This window comes from Panulirus ornatus, chromosome 32 (assembly GCF_036320965.1).
Source record: "Panulirus ornatus isolate Po-2019 chromosome 32, ASM3632096v1, whole genome shotgun sequence".
NCBI lineage: Eukaryota > Metazoa > Arthropoda > Malacostraca > Decapoda > Palinuridae > Panulirus > Panulirus ornatus.
Window position 1 is genome coordinate 23,703,071 of NC_092255.1, and position 21,591 is coordinate 23,724,661.

General features: G+C 40.6%; 1 protein-coding gene across 1 annotated transcript in view; it reads right to left on the reverse strand.

Moving 5' to 3' along the window:
- Nucleotides 1-14,440, reverse strand: part of LOC139759181 (venom phosphodiesterase 2-like) — a 26,862-nt gene extending 12,422 nt beyond the window's left edge. The window contains exons 1-9 of the mRNA XM_071681229.1: nucleotides 14,332-14,440; nucleotides 9,136-9,246; nucleotides 7,855-8,007; nucleotides 6,940-7,083; nucleotides 4,805-4,915; nucleotides 4,471-4,578; nucleotides 3,681-3,912; nucleotides 2,318-2,399; nucleotides 450-585 (exon numbers count right to left, since the gene is read on the reverse strand). Of these exons, the coding sequence (XP_071537330.1) occupies nucleotides 450-585; nucleotides 2,318-2,399; nucleotides 3,681-3,912; nucleotides 4,471-4,578; nucleotides 4,805-4,915; nucleotides 6,940-7,083; nucleotides 7,855-8,007; nucleotides 9,136-9,246; nucleotides 14,332-14,343 (1,089 nt within the window). The 5' untranslated portion in view covers nucleotides 14,344-14,440. The remainder of the gene's footprint in view (nucleotides 1-449; nucleotides 586-2,317; nucleotides 2,400-3,680; nucleotides 3,913-4,470; nucleotides 4,579-4,804; nucleotides 4,916-6,939; nucleotides 7,084-7,854; nucleotides 8,008-9,135; nucleotides 9,247-14,331) is intronic.
- Nucleotides 14,441-21,591: the final 7,151 nt, after the last annotated feature.

Here is a 21,591-nt window from a genome sequence, read left to right on the forward strand (position 1 = left end):
TTAAACATCTTTTAATATCAGTGAGCAGAAATCCAGCTGACAGATGAAAAGTGGAAATTAACAAAGAAGATTCTAGACCACAGCTTAATTTGAGGATTATCTAATAAAAAAAATCTACTAAATGACAGATGCCAATGTGACTTACGCATATAGCAGGAACATGAGTCAAATACTGAACTAAACCCCTCAAGAAATACATTTATAGAGATAGTAAAGCAAGGCAAAAATTATAAGCAGATTATTATATTACTTTAGATACCTTAAGAAATGTTTGAAAATTCTCTGCGGTGAGAACACTCACTTTACTTGCATCACAGGACATGGATATAGAAGGTGTTTACCAAAAAATATTGTAATGACGTATGCTCTTCTCCGCAAAGATGATATCATCATTTATGCTCATTATGAAAATATTGTTGATGTTTACAACAGAGAAAAGTCATACATACATTCATTGAGGCAAAGAAATTATCATAGCCATGGTCACCGGCATCAGCACGAAAGGTTGCATCACCTGCCACAGTATAGCCAACATCAAGGTCCACTACAATGTCCTCTACCCGACGCTGGTTGCCCATGTGCCACCTGTGGGGTCAATATGGTCATTGGAAAGTTTAACTAATTTACTTGCATTGCCTACTTGGGTTTTAGGATAAACGGGTCATTATGCTTACCCTATCATTATGATTAATAGACACAACTCAGAATAACGATATGGTTAATATCATATTTACCAGGAAGACACAAACTCAGAATAACACTACATTTAACAACGTGCTTACAAGGATACTACAATGTATAAATGGATACCATTCTTTCCAGAAAGTCATCCTTCATGAGTTACTGTGGTTATTGTCAAGTATGGTGGAATACCATTCTCGCTCGCGTTCCAAATTTACTGGAATGCTATGCTTCATGAGTAGTATTTACTATGGTTAATGGTAGTCGAACTCACTAAGTGTCATACTTATCAAGGCAACACATACTGATACTGTACTAGTGTCATGCACACTGAAGAATTGTGCTTATTGGAAAACCACAATTACTAAGGATCATTTTCTCTGCATCATGTTCATGAAAGGGGAATCGTGCTCTCTACAACACTATAGTTACTACAGGCTCTATACTTGCTAAACTTCATTCATAAAGGGAATGGCACTTAATGAAAGTCATGCCTACTGAGGCATTATGCTTACTGAAGGATCATGAAATCCATAAACATCCCAAAGGGCTTTAAATAATAAGAGCACCATACTTACTATGCGTTGTGCTTCCTATATTGCCAAGTTTCATGAGAGATAATGCTTGGTGGAATGGCATAACACTGGAGTAATGTGCTTACTACAGAGTGGCATGGTTACTGAAGGGCAGTAAACTAAGCCTAATGAAGGAACCAAATTTGCTTAGGGGCTCAACATTAAGCGGGTGAAACATCAATATGGGCACTGTATTTAATAAAGCTTCGCTCTAGTTGCAGTGCAATTCTTAGAATAAATGGGCAAGTGGGGTAACATACATTCTGAAGGTCAAAGCAGACCAGTCACAGGCATGCTTTACTTACTAGGGCATTATAATTCCCAGCGAGTCACATAGACTTGGGTTTGACATTTTCCTAAACTCCCACACATTATGGAATCATACATTTGCAATTGTTGGAGTCCCATATTTATTGGGATATTCATTCAAGTTAGAGTGTTAAATACAAATACAAATTAATACAAATACAAAAGGATTCAGACACCAACAGATCACTGGGTTCTTTTGAAGATGTTTGTGATAGTGGATGAGATGAGAAACTCATAGATTATAGACATCATTAGTGATAAGAGTAAAAATGTTAACAGATGTTTCAAAGATAAAAACCTGTAAATAAATGGAGTTCCACACACAATGGAATGTCATACTTAATCTCATACCATACTCATTGGAAATTCACCTAAGGGATTCCACTTTTATTGCAGTGTTATACTAGCTAAGACAGTGGGATACCAAACATACTGGGGTGAGATACTGCAGAGTATTATAATGTATAATACATACCAATGCACCATAAATATATGAATCTTAAGAGGAATACTTGTGGCTCAATGGTATACTGCTTAAAATCTGTTTCTTACAGTCCCTATTTAAGATTAAGCTGTAAAAAGTTTGGTTTATTACCATTTTCACATCTGATCTAATGCTGCAGCATCTCTAATTTTCTCATTTCATTTCAATTTTCTTTACACAGCAGTTAGTTCTAAAACAGAAATATTCATTATATATGTATGAAAAACATATTTACAGAACTGACATGTGGGTGTATGCTAGTACCCACCTGGCAGGGAGTGTTGTCTTCTCATACACACGTAACTCTGGTCGCTTACACGAAAGAGCATTCAGCATCTCCACCTTGGTCTCTGGAGGTGCAATGAAATACAATATCAGTAGTTTTCTATGAGTGGGTGGGATATGGGTTACTAGTTGTCTGTGTGGTGGCAGCTCAAAGACTAATCTAAAGGCCAGAGGAAGCATGCAAGTCAAAGAAGGATGATTAAATGGAGAAAAGATGTGACAGAACAATTTGTGCAGAAAGAGACTTCATAATCACCTAGCTACCTATCTATCTATTTATATCATTGGCACCTGTTCCTGGTTGGAATTCCCTCAAAGAGGTGGCCACAACAATAGTCTTCATGACAAGTGAACTCTAGAGCCACTTCTTTGCCTTTAGTGCCTCACCCATAACAGGCCACTGGCAGAGGGCAACTCTAATGCAGTTTTGGCAGAGGCTCCTACTTGATGTTCCCACTGACTACTTCTACCTAATGCTCCTGCCTCATCTTCCTACCAACTAATTCTACCTTAAGTTTCTACCCAGAATACAGCATATTTTTCTGGACAGAATTGATTTGAGAAAATAAGGCTGCTATTCATTTGTTCTTAATAACATATGGTTAGAGTGAAGAAGGCAATTATGAACGAAAATATTGTAATACATACTCATCAACAAGGATATGCCATCATCAACAAATATAAAGGAGTAGAGCATCATCAAAGACTCCAATGGAGTCAAACTAACCATGCTCCAGCAAAGTATGCAGCCTTAAGGCTGCAATAACCACATAAAAGTGGTCCTACATTGCATAAGTAACTATGTACACAGTAAAAGAATATATGGAAGTGCTGTATAAGCAAGGAAGATGGTTCTAATAGATCTGGGTGTTGAGTAAAAAGGGTAGGCAAGGACGGGAATATCAAGACACAAAGAACACAAAGAAGTGGCACACTTATAAAGATTTGAGTTCTAAGATGGTAAGAATATTTGGAAGGGAAAGATGTGTAAAGGATAAGGAAGGTGTGCATGAATGATAAAGGAAGGGAAGGATATTTACATGCTAAGTAAAGTGTGCATGAAAGGCGAAGGAAAGAACAGGAAAGAAAAATCAAGTTTGAACCAAAAGAGCAGAGCAAGGTCATGAGCGTATTAGCAGGGAGACCATAAGAACATTCACAGAGCCTTGCATGGAAAGGGTTGTAGGAAGAGTTTTCATGGGCCACTCTTCTGAATAGCAGGAAACTATGTTTGGACACAAATAACAAAATATGTCCATCAATTGTAAAGATATCCATTAACCCAAATGCCTAAATAACCTTCATTTCACAACCCATATGCCTTCAGTGCCCAAAGTTGAGCTTACTTTGTGAGCGATCATTAGGTGTCATCCTGCCAAAGATGCCATCCCAGAACCTGGTTCTGTTGACAAGGTTGGGAATGTAACGGTCAAGGCGCAAAACCCTCTCTTGGCCAGCCTCTGCCATACCATGGTCAGCCACCACCAAAAGGTTGACACAGGAGAGCAGATTTCTTGCTACCAATCCCTCCAACAACCGACCCATCACAGCATCCACATGCATCAGTATTCTATCCACCTGCAGGGGAGGACAAACTCAGACTATGGTGACATGTGATTAAATAATATTGCTTATGAGAGATCAATCATCAGCAAAAGTTGTGTGTAGGATGACTGGTGAAAATAATATAAGTTTAATAACAAATAAACAATGAAGACTTTCTAAGGTAAAGTGCACGGAAAGCAACTTTCATCTGAGGAAAAAAATTTCAAAAACTATTTGAGAAGACAAGTGACTTAAAAATGTGATATGAGATGGTGTTTAAGGGTGAAACTTGGTAAAATGGGTATTCAAGACACTATTCCCTGAGAATGGTAATTCTTGAGCCATTTATGGCAACAAGGAATGATAAAGACCAATTCATGAAAACAGCAAAACACATCATTACTCGTAATAAAAATAGAAGGCCCCACCTTCAATGACTAAACTTAAAAGTCCAAAATATTCCACAGTGCTAAACTATCATATGTTCAAGAAGAAAAGACCACAACTGACAACAACTGTGCCAACAACAGATGAGTGACAAAGCTAGAATGATTCCATCATCAAAATCAACCAAAGTGGCAATGACAGTACCTGAGGTGAGTTGGGGCCAAAATCATGGCCCATGGAGTCTGGCTCATCCATATACAGAGTCATAAAGTCCGGCCGTTCCCATGGGGGTAAATCCAGCCATGCCAAAACCTGAGTGAAGCAGTAGATGAGAATGATAGCCTAACTGTTAAATCATGAAGACTGGCAACCTTTTCTTTGGAGCATATTCATAAGAGTGAGACCTCAGCTTCTCAAATGAAAACTGTACATAAAAATATGACATATAAGAACAGTTAAGACAGCAGTACTTCTACTGACCACAACATCAGAACATCACAAACAGGTAATTACCAATGTCAGGCCACTCAGAACTCACCTGGTCAACTCGGTCCTCATATGGAATAGACATATTGTAGTTGAACCAGTAGGTGGGTTGGTTACCATCCACTTCTGAGCCCGGCCAGAAAAAGGTGGCTGCACGCTTGCCCTGTTAGGAACAGAGTATACAATATAAACAAATAAATGTGTGTGTGTGTGTGTTTTTTTCTTGTCATCTATATTTACCATTTCCTGTATTAGTAAGGTAGCACCAGGAACAGGTGTCATGTACAATGCACCAAAAAACAAAGACCCCTCTCCAAACCCAGGCCCCACAGACCTTTCCAGGGTTACCCTCAACTGCTTCATGGGCCCTGGTTCAGCCCAGTGACAGGAAATCGTCCCCTACACACACACATCATCCACTTTGCTCTATCCCATTCATGTCTCACACCCTCCAGCATGATCAGGCCCCAAACCTTTAAAACATCTTTCACTGCATCATTCCACCTCGTCCTTAGTCTTTCCTTTTTCCTTGTTCCCTCCACATATCCTCTTAGTCATCCTCTCCACTTATCCAAAAAATTTTCATAAATGCTACTCAGCTCTCTCATACATTCTCCCCTTTCTACCACACCTCTCTTACCTGACAAAGGGGGTTGCAATGCTGTTTCCTGTGGAGTGAAGTGGTGCCAGGAATGAATGAATTCAAGCAAGTATTAATATTTACATGGGTATATATGTATATGGCTCTGTGTGTATGTATATGTATGTGTATGTGTATATGCTGGTATGTATATGTACATGTATAAGCACGTATGTATATATGTGTGTATGTGAGTGGTTGGGTCTTTCTTCATCTGTTTCCTGGTGCTACCTCACTGATGCAAGAAATGGTGTTTAAGTATGCAAATAAAAACAAAAAGATATATATATATTATCCCTGGGGATAGGGGAGAAAGAAGGTGACTACAAGAGGTGGGAGAAGGTGTTGGAAATCCTCCCCTACAGTATTTACTTTTCCAAAAGAAGGAACAGAGAAGGGGGTCAAATGAGGATTTTTCCCTCTAAGCCTCAGTCATCTGTTCTTGATGCTATCTCGCTTACACAGGAAATGGCGAATATATATGAAAAAAATATACGATTTTATACTTGTTCACATTTCACCATTTCTTCATTCTGTTCTGTCTTTTAGAGATAAGCACCCAGTTTAATTTCTTATTCCCACATTGTTTTCTTTCATCCTTCAAACCTTCATTGAAATTACCTTCCCTTCTGTGTAGTTTAACCCTAGCCACACTGATTTCTCTATCTCTCTCCTTGTCTAAAACTTCCATAATATCTGTGATCCTCTCATCTTCCTCTAGATTCATTATCTTTCCCATGTAATCCAAAAATCCTAAAGACTTGTGTCTTTTTCATTCATCTCAATGTTCTGACAATGCTCACATGGGATTTGCTTTTTACTATCTCCTTAAGTCTCTCATCATTCACTGTCATAGCCTTTAAACTTATCTAATAAGTCCTCCTTCAGCTTCCAACACTCCTCCTTATTGCACATGATTTTTTTCTGTTCTTTACAGCTGCTAGACTTGCAGCCCTCAATAACCTTCCCTACGACTTCCTTCAGTATTTTCTCAAATGACTTGTGTAATATGTACCTATTTGTCCCCATGATATACTACATCCTGTGCTCACACAATAAAGACATTAGGTGACTCCCTTGCAAACCACTTACTTCAGCCTTTTGATAGTATTTCTTTTTCAATTACAGTAATCCTGATGTAAAGAGGATCTCTAATCTATTTCTTCAATAAGGTCCTGTGTGAGTCTGTGCAAGCATGAATGCATGTACATATTCAAGTTAACCATGTAAGCAGTGTTTCTCTAGATTACTCTGTCCCATGGGGTGGCCCTGCAGAGCATAAAAGAAAGTGAGAGAGCAAGATGACTATGCTCTGGAAGGCCAGTAAAAATTATCATTATTATCATACATAATCACTATTTCCCATGTCAGCAAGGTAGCACCAGGAAACAGACAAAGAATGGCCCATTCACTCATATACATATACATATATACTGTAAAGAAAAGAAAGTTGAACACTACCATGCCTCACTTATGATATATCAAAGTTATGTTTCCCATTAAAAATAAAAAAAAATAAAATTGACAAAAGTGAAAAAGCTTCTGACCTGGTTTTCAGCAGTCTTCCAGATGGGTTCCCCTCCCCACCAACGACGCTTTAAGCTCTCGGGCTTACCAATACGGAACTCACTCTTGAACACAGGGTCATAGAACTTGTTGGCAATGATCCCATGTGATGCAGGGTACATACCCTGAGGAAGCATCAAGACGGAGGTTATGCCATGGGGGTTTTCCAAGGGTTAAACCTTATATGTAGTGAGGTAGGAAACTTGAGAATGGAGGACAAGAAGTGTGAGAAAAACAACGTTAGAGGTGTTATGGAAAAAAAGGACAGAGATGGATAACAAAACGGAGATGAACAAAATATATAGGTATGACCAGAAAGTAAGGAAATGAGAAGGGAGGCTAGTGATGAAGACAGAAAGCTAGAGGACAGAAGTGAAGGAAAGTTAGGAAGAGGAATGAAAGGTGAAAAAGCCCTTAATAAGTTAGCCCCATCAATCCCATGGACAGCATTACATTTCAGCAACTAGCATGACCCTGGGGACACATGAAAAAAATAAATAAATAACCTGATGGTCTATGACAGGGATATCATCATTATATATGGGAAAGACAGATAACAGGATTTGATGGTCTACGACAGGGCTATCATTGGAGTACATGGAAAAGACAGATAACAAGACCTGATAGTCTATGACAAGGTTACCATGGGAGTTCATACGAAAGCCAGATAACAGAACTGTTGGTCTTTGATGAAGTTAATAAGGAAGTGCATGGAAAATCAGATAACAGAAAACCTAATGGACTATGATGAGGTTATCATGGAAGTGCATTAGAAAACCATATAACATGAGACTTGATGGTTTATGATAAGATTATCTACCAGAAGACTGTTATAGTATCCTAAATTTTTATTCTACACTAATGGAGACATGAGAGTAAGGCTTCATGATACTCACAGTAGCAATGGTGTAATGGTTTGGGAAGGTGATGGTGGGGTAAGAGGGTTTCATGTACGGTGCTCGTACACCCATTAAGCTCAGCTTCTGCAAGTTTGGTGTCAAGCCCCGAGTCATGTAGTCAGCTCGGAATCCATCCATTGAAACCAAAATCTGCGGATGTGGTGTTGGTGTCATACATCACAAATAATGAGTAGAACTCAATACAAAACCAATATAATTATTCAGTTCAAAATCATGATGACACTTATTCTACTTTTCATGTATCCATTCCATGGGATGAAAACTGCATACTTGTACAATAATGATTGATGAATATTGACTGGTTGATACAAATGTGGTGTAATAAGAGTTACAGTTACAGATAACTTCATCTGAGGTTCATTTTCTCCATGACCATTTTGATGTTTATGAAGTGGTTGGTTGTACTGTAGAGGGTAGGGTAGCAGGATACTGACTAGTGTACAGCTGTAGTAAGTGGGGAGGCAGGATACTAACTACTGGATGGTTGTAGTAAGTAAGGAGGCAGGGTTCTAATTAGTGGATGATTGTAGTAGGTGGGGAAGGAGGACACAAATTAGTGGATTTGTATAGTGGCTGGGGAGGTAAGATATTAACCAGTGGGTAGTTGTAGTAGGTGGGGAGGTAGTTTACTAACCAGTGAACGGTTGCAGTAGGTGCAGAGGCACAATACTAACCAATGGGTGGTTGTAATATGCAGGGATGCAGAATACTAACCACTCAATGGCTGTAGTAGATGAGGAAGTAAGATATTAACTAGTGGATGGTTGTGGTATGTGTAGAGGCACGATAGTCACCAGTGGGTGATTCCAACGGACTGGGGAGGCAGGATATTAACCAGTGGATGGATGTAGTAGGTGAGAACTGGTGATTGCGGCAGGTTGGGGAGGCAGGATATCAACCAGTGGATGGTTGTAGTAGGTGAGGATGCAGGACACTCACCAGAGGTTGATTTTACTCACCTGTGGGTGGCTGCAGTTGGTGGGGAGGCTAAACACTAACAAGTGGATGGCTATAGTGGGTATGGAGGGAAGATACTCGCCGATGAATTGTTGTGGTAGGAGGGGAAACAGGACACTAACCAGCGAATGGTTGTAGAAGGTGGGGAAGCAGGACACTTACCTGTGGATGGTTGTACTCACCAATGGATGGCTGCAGTAGGTAGAGGGAAGATACTCACCAGTTGGTGATTGCAGTGGGTGAGGAAGCAGGATAATCATCAATGGATGATACTGAAAGATAGTCCGGGTGGTTACTAACCAGTGGATGGTTTTTGAAAGTGGGCGGACAGGAGGCCGGGTCCAAGTGGACAGGAATTTTGTGCGACACGTAGGCCCACGCCATGCTCACAGCGGTCATCAGCAGAAACAACTGTGGACAGATACATATGCATCAACACCAGTTCTGAGCTGCTCTTATGGGTTAACATCGGTAACGTTTCTACCTGAACCTGAACGTTTATAGCTTCATAACTGCAACGATTCCACATGAACCTGAACGTTTATGGTTTAACATTTCAACTTTTCTACTTGAATGTGAATGTTAATGGCTTAATATCTACAATGTTTCTGCATCAGCCAGAAAGCTTGTCAATATTAGCAAAGTTTCTGTTTGCACCTTAACGTTTATGACTAAGTATTTGCAACGTTTCTCTGTTTGAACTTTAACGTTTGTGGCTCCTATTCCCTTTCGTTTGGTATTACGTGAATCTATTGTTCTTTGTTAAGCGGACCGACAAATTGGAAGTGACACGGTACGACTTCCCGTCTATGGCGGATTTGGTGTGAATCTTAACATAAGGTTACACAACAAATCTAATTGATGTTTATCTGATACACAGATGAAATACCGGCTTTCTAAAGTATACTGTAAATATGATTTGACATTAAGATAAAGAATACTCGTATCATCTTGGCAAAGGTGTGAAAAGCATTTAATGTAGTACATGCAAATACCCTAAACAATAAGCATAATTCTTAATACCGTAAATTTAATGTAACGTCTAAACTCTTGTTTATAACAGGACATGCTTAACGTAATAGCAAAACTTGTTTATAAGAGGACATGGTTAACGTAATATCTAAACTTTTGCTTATAACAGGACATGGTTAAAGTAATATCTAAACTCTTGTTTATAACAGGAAATAACTAACGTGATATCAAAACTTGTTTATAACGGTCAACGTAATATATAAACTCTTGATCATGATAAAGGGGACATAGTGTGGACATTCTGTACCCAACGCTCCCAGGAGGAGCGTGTTGTGCGCAATGAATTTCCCGCTGTTACCAGCAGAGATCAAGATCAACCGCGCTCCAGCCGCCGACCTTGGCGGCAAAAACTTCCCCCTGAGCAGCTCACAGACGCTGGCCACTCCCCCCCCCCCCCCCCCCCCCCCTGCTTTCTCCTCGTCTCAACCACCTGACGTGTGTGCCCTTCTTGTGGCTATTACCCTTAGATGGTGAAAGGATGTGAGGGAGACCACCTGTCTGCTGGCACATATTAGAATATCATATATATATATATATATATATATATATATATATATATATATATATATATATATATATATACGATGTTTTGACAATCACGTTTACCAAATGGCGTCCTAGCTTCGTCTCTTCGATGTATATCAACTGACTTATATTTCTCTCTTGTGCTCCCCTGATGATGTGATTATTACACGAAAGTGCACTTGGGAACTTATCGTGTTTCATTTTCCCCGTGGACTCATAGGAATATATATATATATATATATATATATATATATATATATATATATATATATATATATATATATATATATTATATATCAACCAACGTAATCAACAATCGTATTCATCATGACAGATAAACACAATCCACAAACCCAGAACAGGCGACCACACGCTGATAAACATCAGATTAGGTGAGGTCAGGATGAGGCACACTGACATGGGTCAAGGTCAACGAAGATAAGAGAAAACGTTGGTAATCATACGTAAACAAGGCCGCCAAGAGCTGACGCGGACCCCGGGGGTTGGCAACATTCGGCCCCCCACATCCCCTTCCCTAGGCCGCCTTGGATAGCGGCCTAAGGAGGGCCAGGGACGAGAAAGACGGCATGACAACAGCAAACGACAATCTCTTTAAAATCTAATGTCTGTGACTTATTATTTATTATCTTTTACACTTGACCGTCGTCTCCCGCGTCAGCTGCGTCAGTGATATCCCTGAATTTCACGCCACCTCTTTCAAGTCCACCGGATATTTTGCCCCTGAATTCCCAAGCCTCTTAAGAGAACCTGAATGTAAACACTGAGGCACAAAGCACCACAAACAACAAAGGTGGGAGAAACGTGACGACAGTCGGGAAGATGTGATCATAAGTGAGCACAGGTCAACAAAGGTAAACAATTGCCAATACATGATACGCATGAAGAGGTCAACTGGCTAAGGCTCGGAGGTATATATATGAAATTAGAAGAGCCATTAAGGAGACACTGGTAAAGAAAAAGAAACACCATAAATATGAATATCACCATATTAGTTAAGTACCAGTCAAAACAAGTCCACACAACTCACCTTATATCACACATAGGGTCAGCATACAGTGATTAAGGTCACTGAGGTTAATAAAATTCAACAAAGGTCAGGTCAGGACAAGTTTATAACAAGAATGTACCAATGGTCGACTTGCCAGCCAACAAAGAGAATTCTGAGCAAAAAATTAAAAATCTGTAATGTGGTAATCTGTCAGGGTTTTTGCCTTGTGGTATCATGGACGTTGAGGTAAAACTTTCCCTTCGAATTCGCTAACGCAAGCAGAGTGACTGGAGGTTTTGTGTCGTTTTCATTATCATCTTCGAGGTCGATGTCCGCCAGACTGGAACATGACTATCGGATTTTCAGACTGGGTCACGAGACGAGACTCTCCACGATTGTTTGTAGAAGTTCCCCAGCACGCCATCAGTCATACGACGTCTCCCACATCTCTGGAGTCATTATCGAAAATGAGTTGTCCGAAATGTGGCGGGTCCAGGCTGTCTGGAAAGTCATGGAACACGCTGGACGAAGACGGTCTGAAGAGTCAACAGCTGAACTATTCCAGATCATGCTTGAGCAAGACCGTCTGGAGAGGCACCCGCTGGTGACTGTTCAAGCTCACACTGGAACATGACCAGCCAGAATAAGTAGCTGGAGTTCCAGAATATGTTTGAACAAGACCGTGACTGGACTATTCGCTGTTGCTGGGCTGTTAAAGAACATGCCGGGTCAAGATTCGGGAATCACTCAGTTGCACAGTTCAGTGATATGATGGACAAGACTGTCTGGATTCTTTGTGACAAGGAGTCTCTGGTCTAAATGACTGGCCTATACCACCAGGAGCTGGTGCTCGCAAATATATCACTGAGGACCATCTAGACTCGAGCAATAACGGTTAAACACATACGTAGACTATCCCGAGCAGGCCAAATATACCACATACACGTAGTAAGATCAACATAACCGACCTTGAATTCCTCATATAGACACGATTTTAATGCATCTCAAATGGGGAAAGATGTCATTGCAACTACAGGCAACTAAGAGATCAGTCGACCAGCAACAACGGAAGATGTGTACCCGTGTTTCAAGAATACTATGACAGGCGACTGAGTCAGACCCCACATTCATCCCTGACATGAGCGAAGCTTCTCATGTACAACATGCTGCTGCCCTAAATAGCATCGGACAGTGCAACTCATATAAACTTTCTCCCGAGATCCTGTAGGAACGATCAACGTCCTTGACCCAAAGTTTCTGGCACTACCTGAAGAATGTATGAGGTTCCGCTCCCGTCTGCGTATGTCGCCCTGTGTTCTACTAGACACTTGTCATGTGGGAGCCATCTGCCGGAGCTGACCAGAACTATACAAAGCAACCTCGTTCCAAAACCAAGCAAATCGTAATAATTTCGGGAGATTTCTTTATTTAAATCCTACTACCGACCCTATTTGCCCTTTCTTTTATATTCTGGTATTAGTTTTAACTGTGTAATTATATATGATCTATCAATACGACTGATGCATCTTTCGAACTGAATATTCAATTTTGGTTATGCTTAACCCATTTTCGTATTACGCGCCCATATTGTCGAGGCTTATAACCTGTACCCCGTACACGGACGTTTGGATACGTCTCGTCCACGTTTTAGGACACAAGGAACTAAATATCAAGGTCTCGTGGCCACCAGGTAGCCGGTGTGTTTACAGTGAGGGCGGGGCGCTGCAGCTGCTACTAACTCATCTGAATACAGGTAGAGACTCGCTTACCCTCTGTGAGGCAGTTTACTGGAGGTCACAGCAACAACACTACAACCATAATAAATGATAATGACACACTTACTACAGATGTATCATCATCATCACCTAGAATTACGGATCTCTAACTTTATATTGATAGGTACAAGGCTCGTCTGACCTTACTAAGGGAATGCTGTTCTAAAACTGTTCTCACATCTTTACAAAAGATGGAAATTATTCAAAACACCCAGAAACCAGGTACGATAACTAATGAAACATACATTATTCAGACACTGAAATGATAATGAAATATGAAGTTTTCACTTACTTAAAAGATAAGGAAACATGCACTGAGTCAAATATTCAAAAGATGTAATCTCCCTTCTCCCCTCTACCCACCACCAAGGGCAAATACCAGGTTATAATCATCTTAAAACCCAGCTTCCTCATTGTAGGGTAGCCTTCATCTGGAACTTTTCCGTCACATGCATACGTACATACGAGGAATACGTACTCTAATTTCAGTCTGTACTTTTCTGGAAAAAAAAAAGGCATTTGAAGGTAACTGTTAACGATTAATAATTTATCTCTTTAACAAGGCTGGATGCTGTGCCACCCTACACCATATTTACACAGACTCCAGTAATTTTACTCAGGCAAGATGAATAATAAATCGTCTCTTTTCACAGTGTCCAATCTCCATCAGTTTCCATTTGACCCGGTTAAACTTGATCAAACATGTATCTAACCAAAGATGAAGCTCCTCTAAGTCACTTTATGAGCTATCACGTTTGTAGTGGCCACTGTCACCTGCAAACATACAAACATATGAATCAAGTCTACCGGGAAAATAATTTACACAATCATAAATAATGGTGGGCTTAACACCGTACCCTGCGACACGCCACTAGCGATTCCAGTGACTCTTAAGACCATACCTTGCGGCACACCACTGGCAACTCCAACCCAAACTGGAAAAGCAACCCTAAAATGTGTTCTCCTTCATTGTTAAATCCTCGCACACACACACACACAATTTCTTTCCCTCGCTGGAGTGTTACAATCGAGACGAACCCATTGTAAAAACAGTTCCAGCACAATCACTGACACATCTACTAATCACAGTCTAACGCGGGACTCTCACGGGAAAGTTCGTCCTCGTAGGGAAGGCAAGAAGTGCGGGATGCGTACCTTGGTGGTCATGGCTGGCGTGTGGTCAGGTCAAGCGCCAGGGATCGACTGAGCCAAGACCGAATCCAGGGACTCGACTACGCCCAGTGCCAACGTCACCTGCGGGTCTGATCTTCAGGGACTACGGGTTCATGAGATTGATTTTTTTCTTCGTCTGGAGTTCCTGATGCTGGTAACATGCAATGTGTGGCTCTCATACACTCTTTCATTAAAAGTAAGGCTGCGGTGAATTCTATATTATCAAATGATTAGATCTTCCAAGGTTAACAAACCTATTCTTTCTATGATGCTCTTCCTACCTAGGATATGGTGTCCCGCCCACCTGACCCTTGGTGTCCCGCCCACCCGAGCTATAGTGGCCCGCCTACCTGACCCCACTGTCTGTGAAGGTAGGTCTAAAACTTTAAGCTACCAAGAGCACACTCCCAACCTCAGGCTGTCAAGACCATACAACCCCTAACTCTTAGCTATCAAGACTACATTGTCAACAACCCAAGGCTGTCAAGACCATATACTTTTCAACTTTGCTGCAACCACACAGAGAAAAGTCTCCAGTTATCACGACGCTACAACTACCACCTGTGTACTATTTGGACATTAACAACTACAGTTCTACTCTACTACAGATCATATCACCTACAACTCTATTTCAAGGCCATCCCTACACTGTAAGCTACCATAACACGATGTTCATAAAAAATACGCAGTCCGAACCTTACAGTCTAAAACCCTAAGATTTCAAGACCCTCATGTGAGCGCGAGCGAGTTTACTATCTGTTCGTTATGGGGAGTTTCATATTCATGACGCTCGCTTCTTATCTTTGTATATGTATTGTGTTTTTCACCCACGAATACACACACACACACACACACACACACACACACACAACAGCCTAAGCAAGGTATTTATATTATCGCCCAGCCTCGAAGGGAGGATGAACAGCTGAGAGGACTGTGGACCAGCTGCAGCGGATCAAGATTCGAAACTATGCGTGTTTGATCCCAGACGAACCACGCTTGCGTGACGGTCAATAACGATGACCGCTGTACCACGGAGGCCGTGGCGGGAGGGAGGGAGATGTAACCGCGGGACACGTCTTACAGGGCTGCTGCTGCAGCTTCAAGGCTGCACTCTACGCACAAGGTAAAAGATGAACTTGTATGGAGCGAGAAGGTTCCTGACGACTCTTGTCTTATGTGTCCTTCCCGACCGCTGATGATAAATACAAGCCTCATCGTCGTCCACCGACTCCAGGCTCGCGGTGTTACCATTTGCTGAATGACCCCGAGGAAGCGCCGACACAGACGGATGGCATTCATCCGTTTATAGGTCAATTCTTCAAAAAAATCAGCAGCCTTACATGAGGCAATACCTAATACAGTTTTCAAAAACAAAAACAAACCCGTTGGTGGCAGGATCCGTCACTCCAAGCCCGAAGGCATTACCTAATACAGTTTTGAAAAACAAAAACAAAACCGTTTGTGGCAAGGGATCCGTCGCTATGAGCTCGGGAGGGGCGGCGGTGCGTGAATTTCCTGGTCAGCAAGGGGTGATCCCCGGCCCACCATACAACCCGGAAGAATGGCCAACCAAGGTAAGGAGGGCGGGAATGACGTACACCAGAGAGCCAGCATTACATCCCCAACGGACTGTCCTTTACAGAGAAGAAAACTGCAAACGCTCAACTCGCAAAAAGGAACAGTAACTCGTCTTAAATGACCTCAACTCCAAAGTAATACGGTGCACTTACACCTCTGATATTTACCGGATATAATCGACTTTTAAGATGCTTCGAGTCTTTTTCTTGATTGAACACAAAACATCTTTTTTTTTCTTTTTTTTTAACTTTTTGTTGCGCGTATTAGTAGGGTGCGGTGGACTCTCGGGAGACTGTACGACCATGACTGGCCTTCAAAGTACGGGGATTAGTTTACTCTGGTGTTTCGCAAGGGTGCAGAGCAACGGCATCTTACGGCCATCAGCACCACCCCCCAGAACACCTTCCTGGTCAGCGACATAATGCCTTTACGGGTATGTAACCCCAAGCTGCCCCTAACAACAAGACCAACAACACAAAGAAACTCCATAAAACAGATGCGTTAACGAAGTGCTTCCTAAACAGGCAAGAAAAGCCATTGCAACATACAAACAATAGCAACCAAGGAAACAATGAAAAAAGGAAACTTTAACTGCAGAGGTCAACTGCCAATACGAGAGACGTAACATAAGCTGCTCAAGGAACCTGTATATGACTTCAGACAAAAGAAATATACGTAGTCAATGCAACACCAGCAACAATAGCAAACACTAGCAAAGGCAATGAAACGTAATAAAGGTATTTCAAACAACACTACTAGAGATAGCAACACAAACACTTAATACAACACTACCTAATTAAGTGACAATTCACAAGGCTTTCACGCAAATCTAATAGAAGCCAACACAAAAGTAATACAAATTACTTGATGGAAGACTGAATCAAAAACTTCAAAACAAAACAAAGACACCGCACTCCAAAATTAAGTACTGACCGTCCGTGTTCCTGACGGTTACGCATTCATCGGCCGCCCAGGGTCGAGCGCATAGGTTTCCGCTTGCGGCATCGGTCCACAGTCAACCCAGCTGTTCATCCAAAATAAATGTTCGATAAAATATGTACCTGACTCAGGCGAGGAGAGAGAGAGAGAGAGAGAGAGAGAGCGCTAATAGGATAGCCTTGATTAGGGCCTCAGTTGCCCGTGCCGTCTCAGCTAACAAAAAAAGAAAAAGAAAAAGCCTTGAAACGGTTAATTAAAAAACAAAAGACGTGTAAACAATGTGCGTTGTTCGAGAAACTGCGCCTTTTGCACACCATGTCCGTAGTTAACCCCCCCCCCCCAACCACCACCACCACCATCTGAATAATACGCAAGTAAACGAAAGCTTGTACAGCATGGGTTACCAACTACTAAAAAGCAACTGAGCCATTAGGTACGATGACACATACAAACAAAAAGAAAAAAAAAAACAGTTGTAACACAGGTCCCTCTTTTTTTATGACTGGGTCAGCAGCACAAAGGTACTGCACTTGATCCACTTCACGTAAATAGAACAGGTCGGGGTCAAGCATGATAAGAGGGCTTTTCTTGCATTTTTCCCCTCCAATTAGATCTACACGTCATAGCGTGAGGTCAAAGTTTGAAAACCTTAGCCTTACTCAGAATTTAGGGTCATGGTCTTGTATGGTCTGTCCTTTGGTATTATAATGAACCTTGGATGTTAATCTAAATCCTGGTATTCATTCTAAGTCTTTCTGTGTATTCTTGACCTTGGCGGGGTTTTTTTTCTTACACTGGATTTTGGCGTATACTTTTGACCTAGGCGTATTTTCAAGGCTTTAGCGTACAAACTAGTACTTGATACTCTAAAGCCTTTGTGTATATCCTAGACCTTGATATATATCACGAGCTCTGGCGTGACCTCGCCAGTTTACAGCAAACCTCAAGATGCTAAAGGATATGGGTCATCCGTAGCCACAACAACGTAAATGTATCTCTGACATTTACCTGGACTAGAGTGGCTAGCCCTGCACTAGTGACCCCAGGGACGCGTCTGACGAGCTGGGTGGGGGGTGTCAAAGCATTCCGGGGAGGAAGACAGTTATTGCTGAAGCTGGGGGTTGTCATGGCGGCTTAAGAAGATGACTGGGTTAGCAAGTACATTCTATCGAATGTACGAAGGTAGGAGGAGGATACTGGAAAAGGAAGCCTTCTCGGTATGTGTGTTTGTGTGTGGGGGGGGGGGGGGGGGTGAGCGGGAGGAGCACAGGTGTGTGGGATAGCCACAGCGTCTTGGAGGTCATCGTACAGGGTAGACTCATCTAAGGTGATGCATGTCAAGCGCACGAGGTGTTGGGCCGGTTACATCTTAAGTAATTGCCATTGCGGAGTGCAAACATTGCGACTTGTGCTTTCATGCTATAACCCCTACTGTTTCTAGTGTCCTTGCTTGACCCGGTGTTTTGATGAAACTATAGGGTGGCAATTTGTACAGAGGGTTCCCATGTCATGAAGTCAGGTATAAATGAATCTTGTTATTTACAAACGATTCTACTGGTCTTCTATATCACATACACTTTAGAAATGTATACAGACTGAACATTCAGACAATGCATTTACATCTGAACAACAAAGATTTTCGAAAATTTATAGTATAGCTAACCCATACCCAAACAAAAGGAAAACATCAAATACTACAGCCTACTAGCAATGGTTTCCCACAGTTTAACTTAAAAGAGTCTGCAAGTCGATTTATAATCTTGCACTTGAATCATTTTCTTTATATTCAAAGCAAATCAGCGATAGAAAAATAAACAATAAATTCATTTAATATACATTATTCGCAGATTCTTCAACACCTTTGTTGAATGTCGATTTTAGAAAAGCAATTTACATCTCTCATTGACTAATTCTACTAAAATATATAAAACAAATGTTTTTTTAAAGGACTGAATATATAAGTACTCTGAATATCATACGCAACACTTAATGTGATGTACTACTCATCCACTATGAGTTGTCAAAAAAGGTTTTTTCATCTACTATGAGTTGTCAAAAGCTTTTTTTAACTTAAAGAAGCAATGTCATGGAATTGTAATTTCAAGAATAAAAAAAATCTTTGCTGTCAATCATGGAAAAATACAAAATCAGTAATTTTTGGCTTTCATATTCATAAATAAAAATACCTCCTAGCGGTAATATATGATGGTATCAATAATGCACATATTTTTTGTCCCTTCAGTTGGATATTTGGGCTTAAAGACTACCAAATGCCAGGGTCTTTTTAAGGCCATCGACTTCACGTTACCACCAATCGAAAATCCCAATCATCTTTATGTACGCATGGTAATGTTCCACCATACACGCTCTCTTTGCAAAGATGTTCCTTGTTCCAGCACTAACATCAAAAACTGCAAGGTAATATTAGTCAGTGTAAGTAGAAAGCCTCAAATTATATCGATGAGAAACATACGACTTGCATAATACTCTTGAGAACAAAACCAACATAGTGATTACAGCTAATATGAACTCCTAACCCTCGTTATAAATCCCAACATCTGTTCAAGATTTATAGACGGTATTTCTGCTGTTAACGCTAAAAAAAAAAAAAAAATGGTAAATGCAATCAATAGATCTGTTTTACAAGCGTAAGCCTAAAACACTCGTGCCCAAGGTTCACTCATACCTATGGTTAGGTAAGGTTCATTAGATCAAGACAAATAACATTGCTCACCAAAAATTCTGAGGCGAAAACTGTAAATCAACATATAAAAAGTCCGCTTAGTGACAAATCTACATATTACCTTAAAACATGACGTAAATCCGAATCACTCCTTAAAACAAGGTGTTCATTGGTATATATACAACTGGAAGAAAATAATCCTGCTCTCATTCAATTTCTAGTTAGAAATTTCTTCTATTTTAACATCAACGTTTCCTGAAATATAAAATCTTTCGCTTCCATCAGGCAAAAGCAGTTTTTCATTAATAGCTTCAAAAAGTCTATGGACAAGAAAACTACGACCTACTACATTACTGGTGCAGACCTGGTTTTTTTTATTACATAAGAGACTAGTGGTGGACTAAAACTCGCATCAAGGATAGGCCTTGAATTACATATAAAGAGGTTAATGGAGAAAATGAAAAGACAACGGAAAGTATTTACGAAATTTAAAGGTAAAAAAAAAACCCTGTCTTTTAAAATATGCCAAGTCATAGATATTGGTAAAGACATGAGAAGGTACAGTTACAAAGCTTTGAAGCGTATAGGGAAAGAAAAGTGGGCTCACAAACATGAAGGCTTATGTTGCGCGCCAACCTCACTTACCTAATCCAACTTAAACGAATTTCGTAAAAAACAAAAAATTGTCCATTGTAACACTGAACCTCAACCTTTACACTGGACCTTCGCTTGTCAAATCCGTGGAAGGTGAGGTGAATGCATAGATCAAGGTAAAATACAACAGAATGTTGGTATTTAACTGGCAACTGAACAGCAAAATACACTCGAGAACGTCAACACTATTAGAACGATAAGATTTAGCTTTTCATGAATGCTTATGATGATCTGCAGTCATTTTATCAAAACCCACAACTTAGAAATTGATAATTCTAGAGACCTGAAACTCCTAGAGAATCAATAATTACAAGACCGTTAATATTCACGGTAATCTACACCTGGTGGTTTCGTATACATACCTTGGGAACTTCTAATTTGGAGTTGTAAAAAAAATTTTTCTTTATGTTGGCTCCTTTTCAAACATTCACAGATAGTAGCAATGTTCAGTGTCTGTTTAATATCTTGATAAAATGCTAAGTCCAGCATTACAATGCGATGCTCTACGATTAACTTATCGATCCGCTCACCACTTGAATTAACTTAACCGTGGCGGTTGTGTTTACACAGGAGATACAGGATACAAATAAGGGATACGAGCCTAATCTTAAAAAGTTGTTCTAACACAATCTACTAAATTGATTTCTCATATTTACATGTCATACTTATATTCAACTTTTATTTTGATGGAAAAGGGACACATTTTTAACATTTCTTTAAAAGACAACTTGATTTTCCGAAGGAAGGAACAGAGAAGGGGGTCAAGTGGGGATTTCCCTCAAAGGCTCAATCCCCTGTTCCTAAAGCTATCTCGCTAACGCGGGAAATGGCGAATAGTATGAAAAAAAAAGAAATATATATATATATATATATATATATATATATATATATATATATATATATAATTTTTTTTTTTTTATACTTTGTCGCTGTCTCCCGCGTTTGCGAGGTAGCGCAAGGAAACAGACGAAAGAAATGGCCCAACCCCCCCCATACACATGTATATACATACGTCCACACACGCAAATATACATACCTACACAGCTTTCCATGGTTTACCCCAGACGCTTCACATGCCCTGATTCAATCCACTGACAGCACGTCAACCCCGGTATACCACATCGCTCCAATTCACTCTATTCCTTGCCCTCCTTTCACCCTCCTGCATGTTCAGGCCCCGATCACACAAAATCTTTTTCACTCCATCTTTCCACCTCCAATTTGGTCTCCCTCTTCTCCTCGTTCCCTCCACCTCCGACACATATATCCTCTTGGTCAATCTTTCCTCACTCATTCTCTCCATGTGCCCAAACCATTTCAAAACACCCTCTTCTGCTCTCTCAACCATGCTCTTTTTATTTCCACACATCTCTCTTACCCTTACG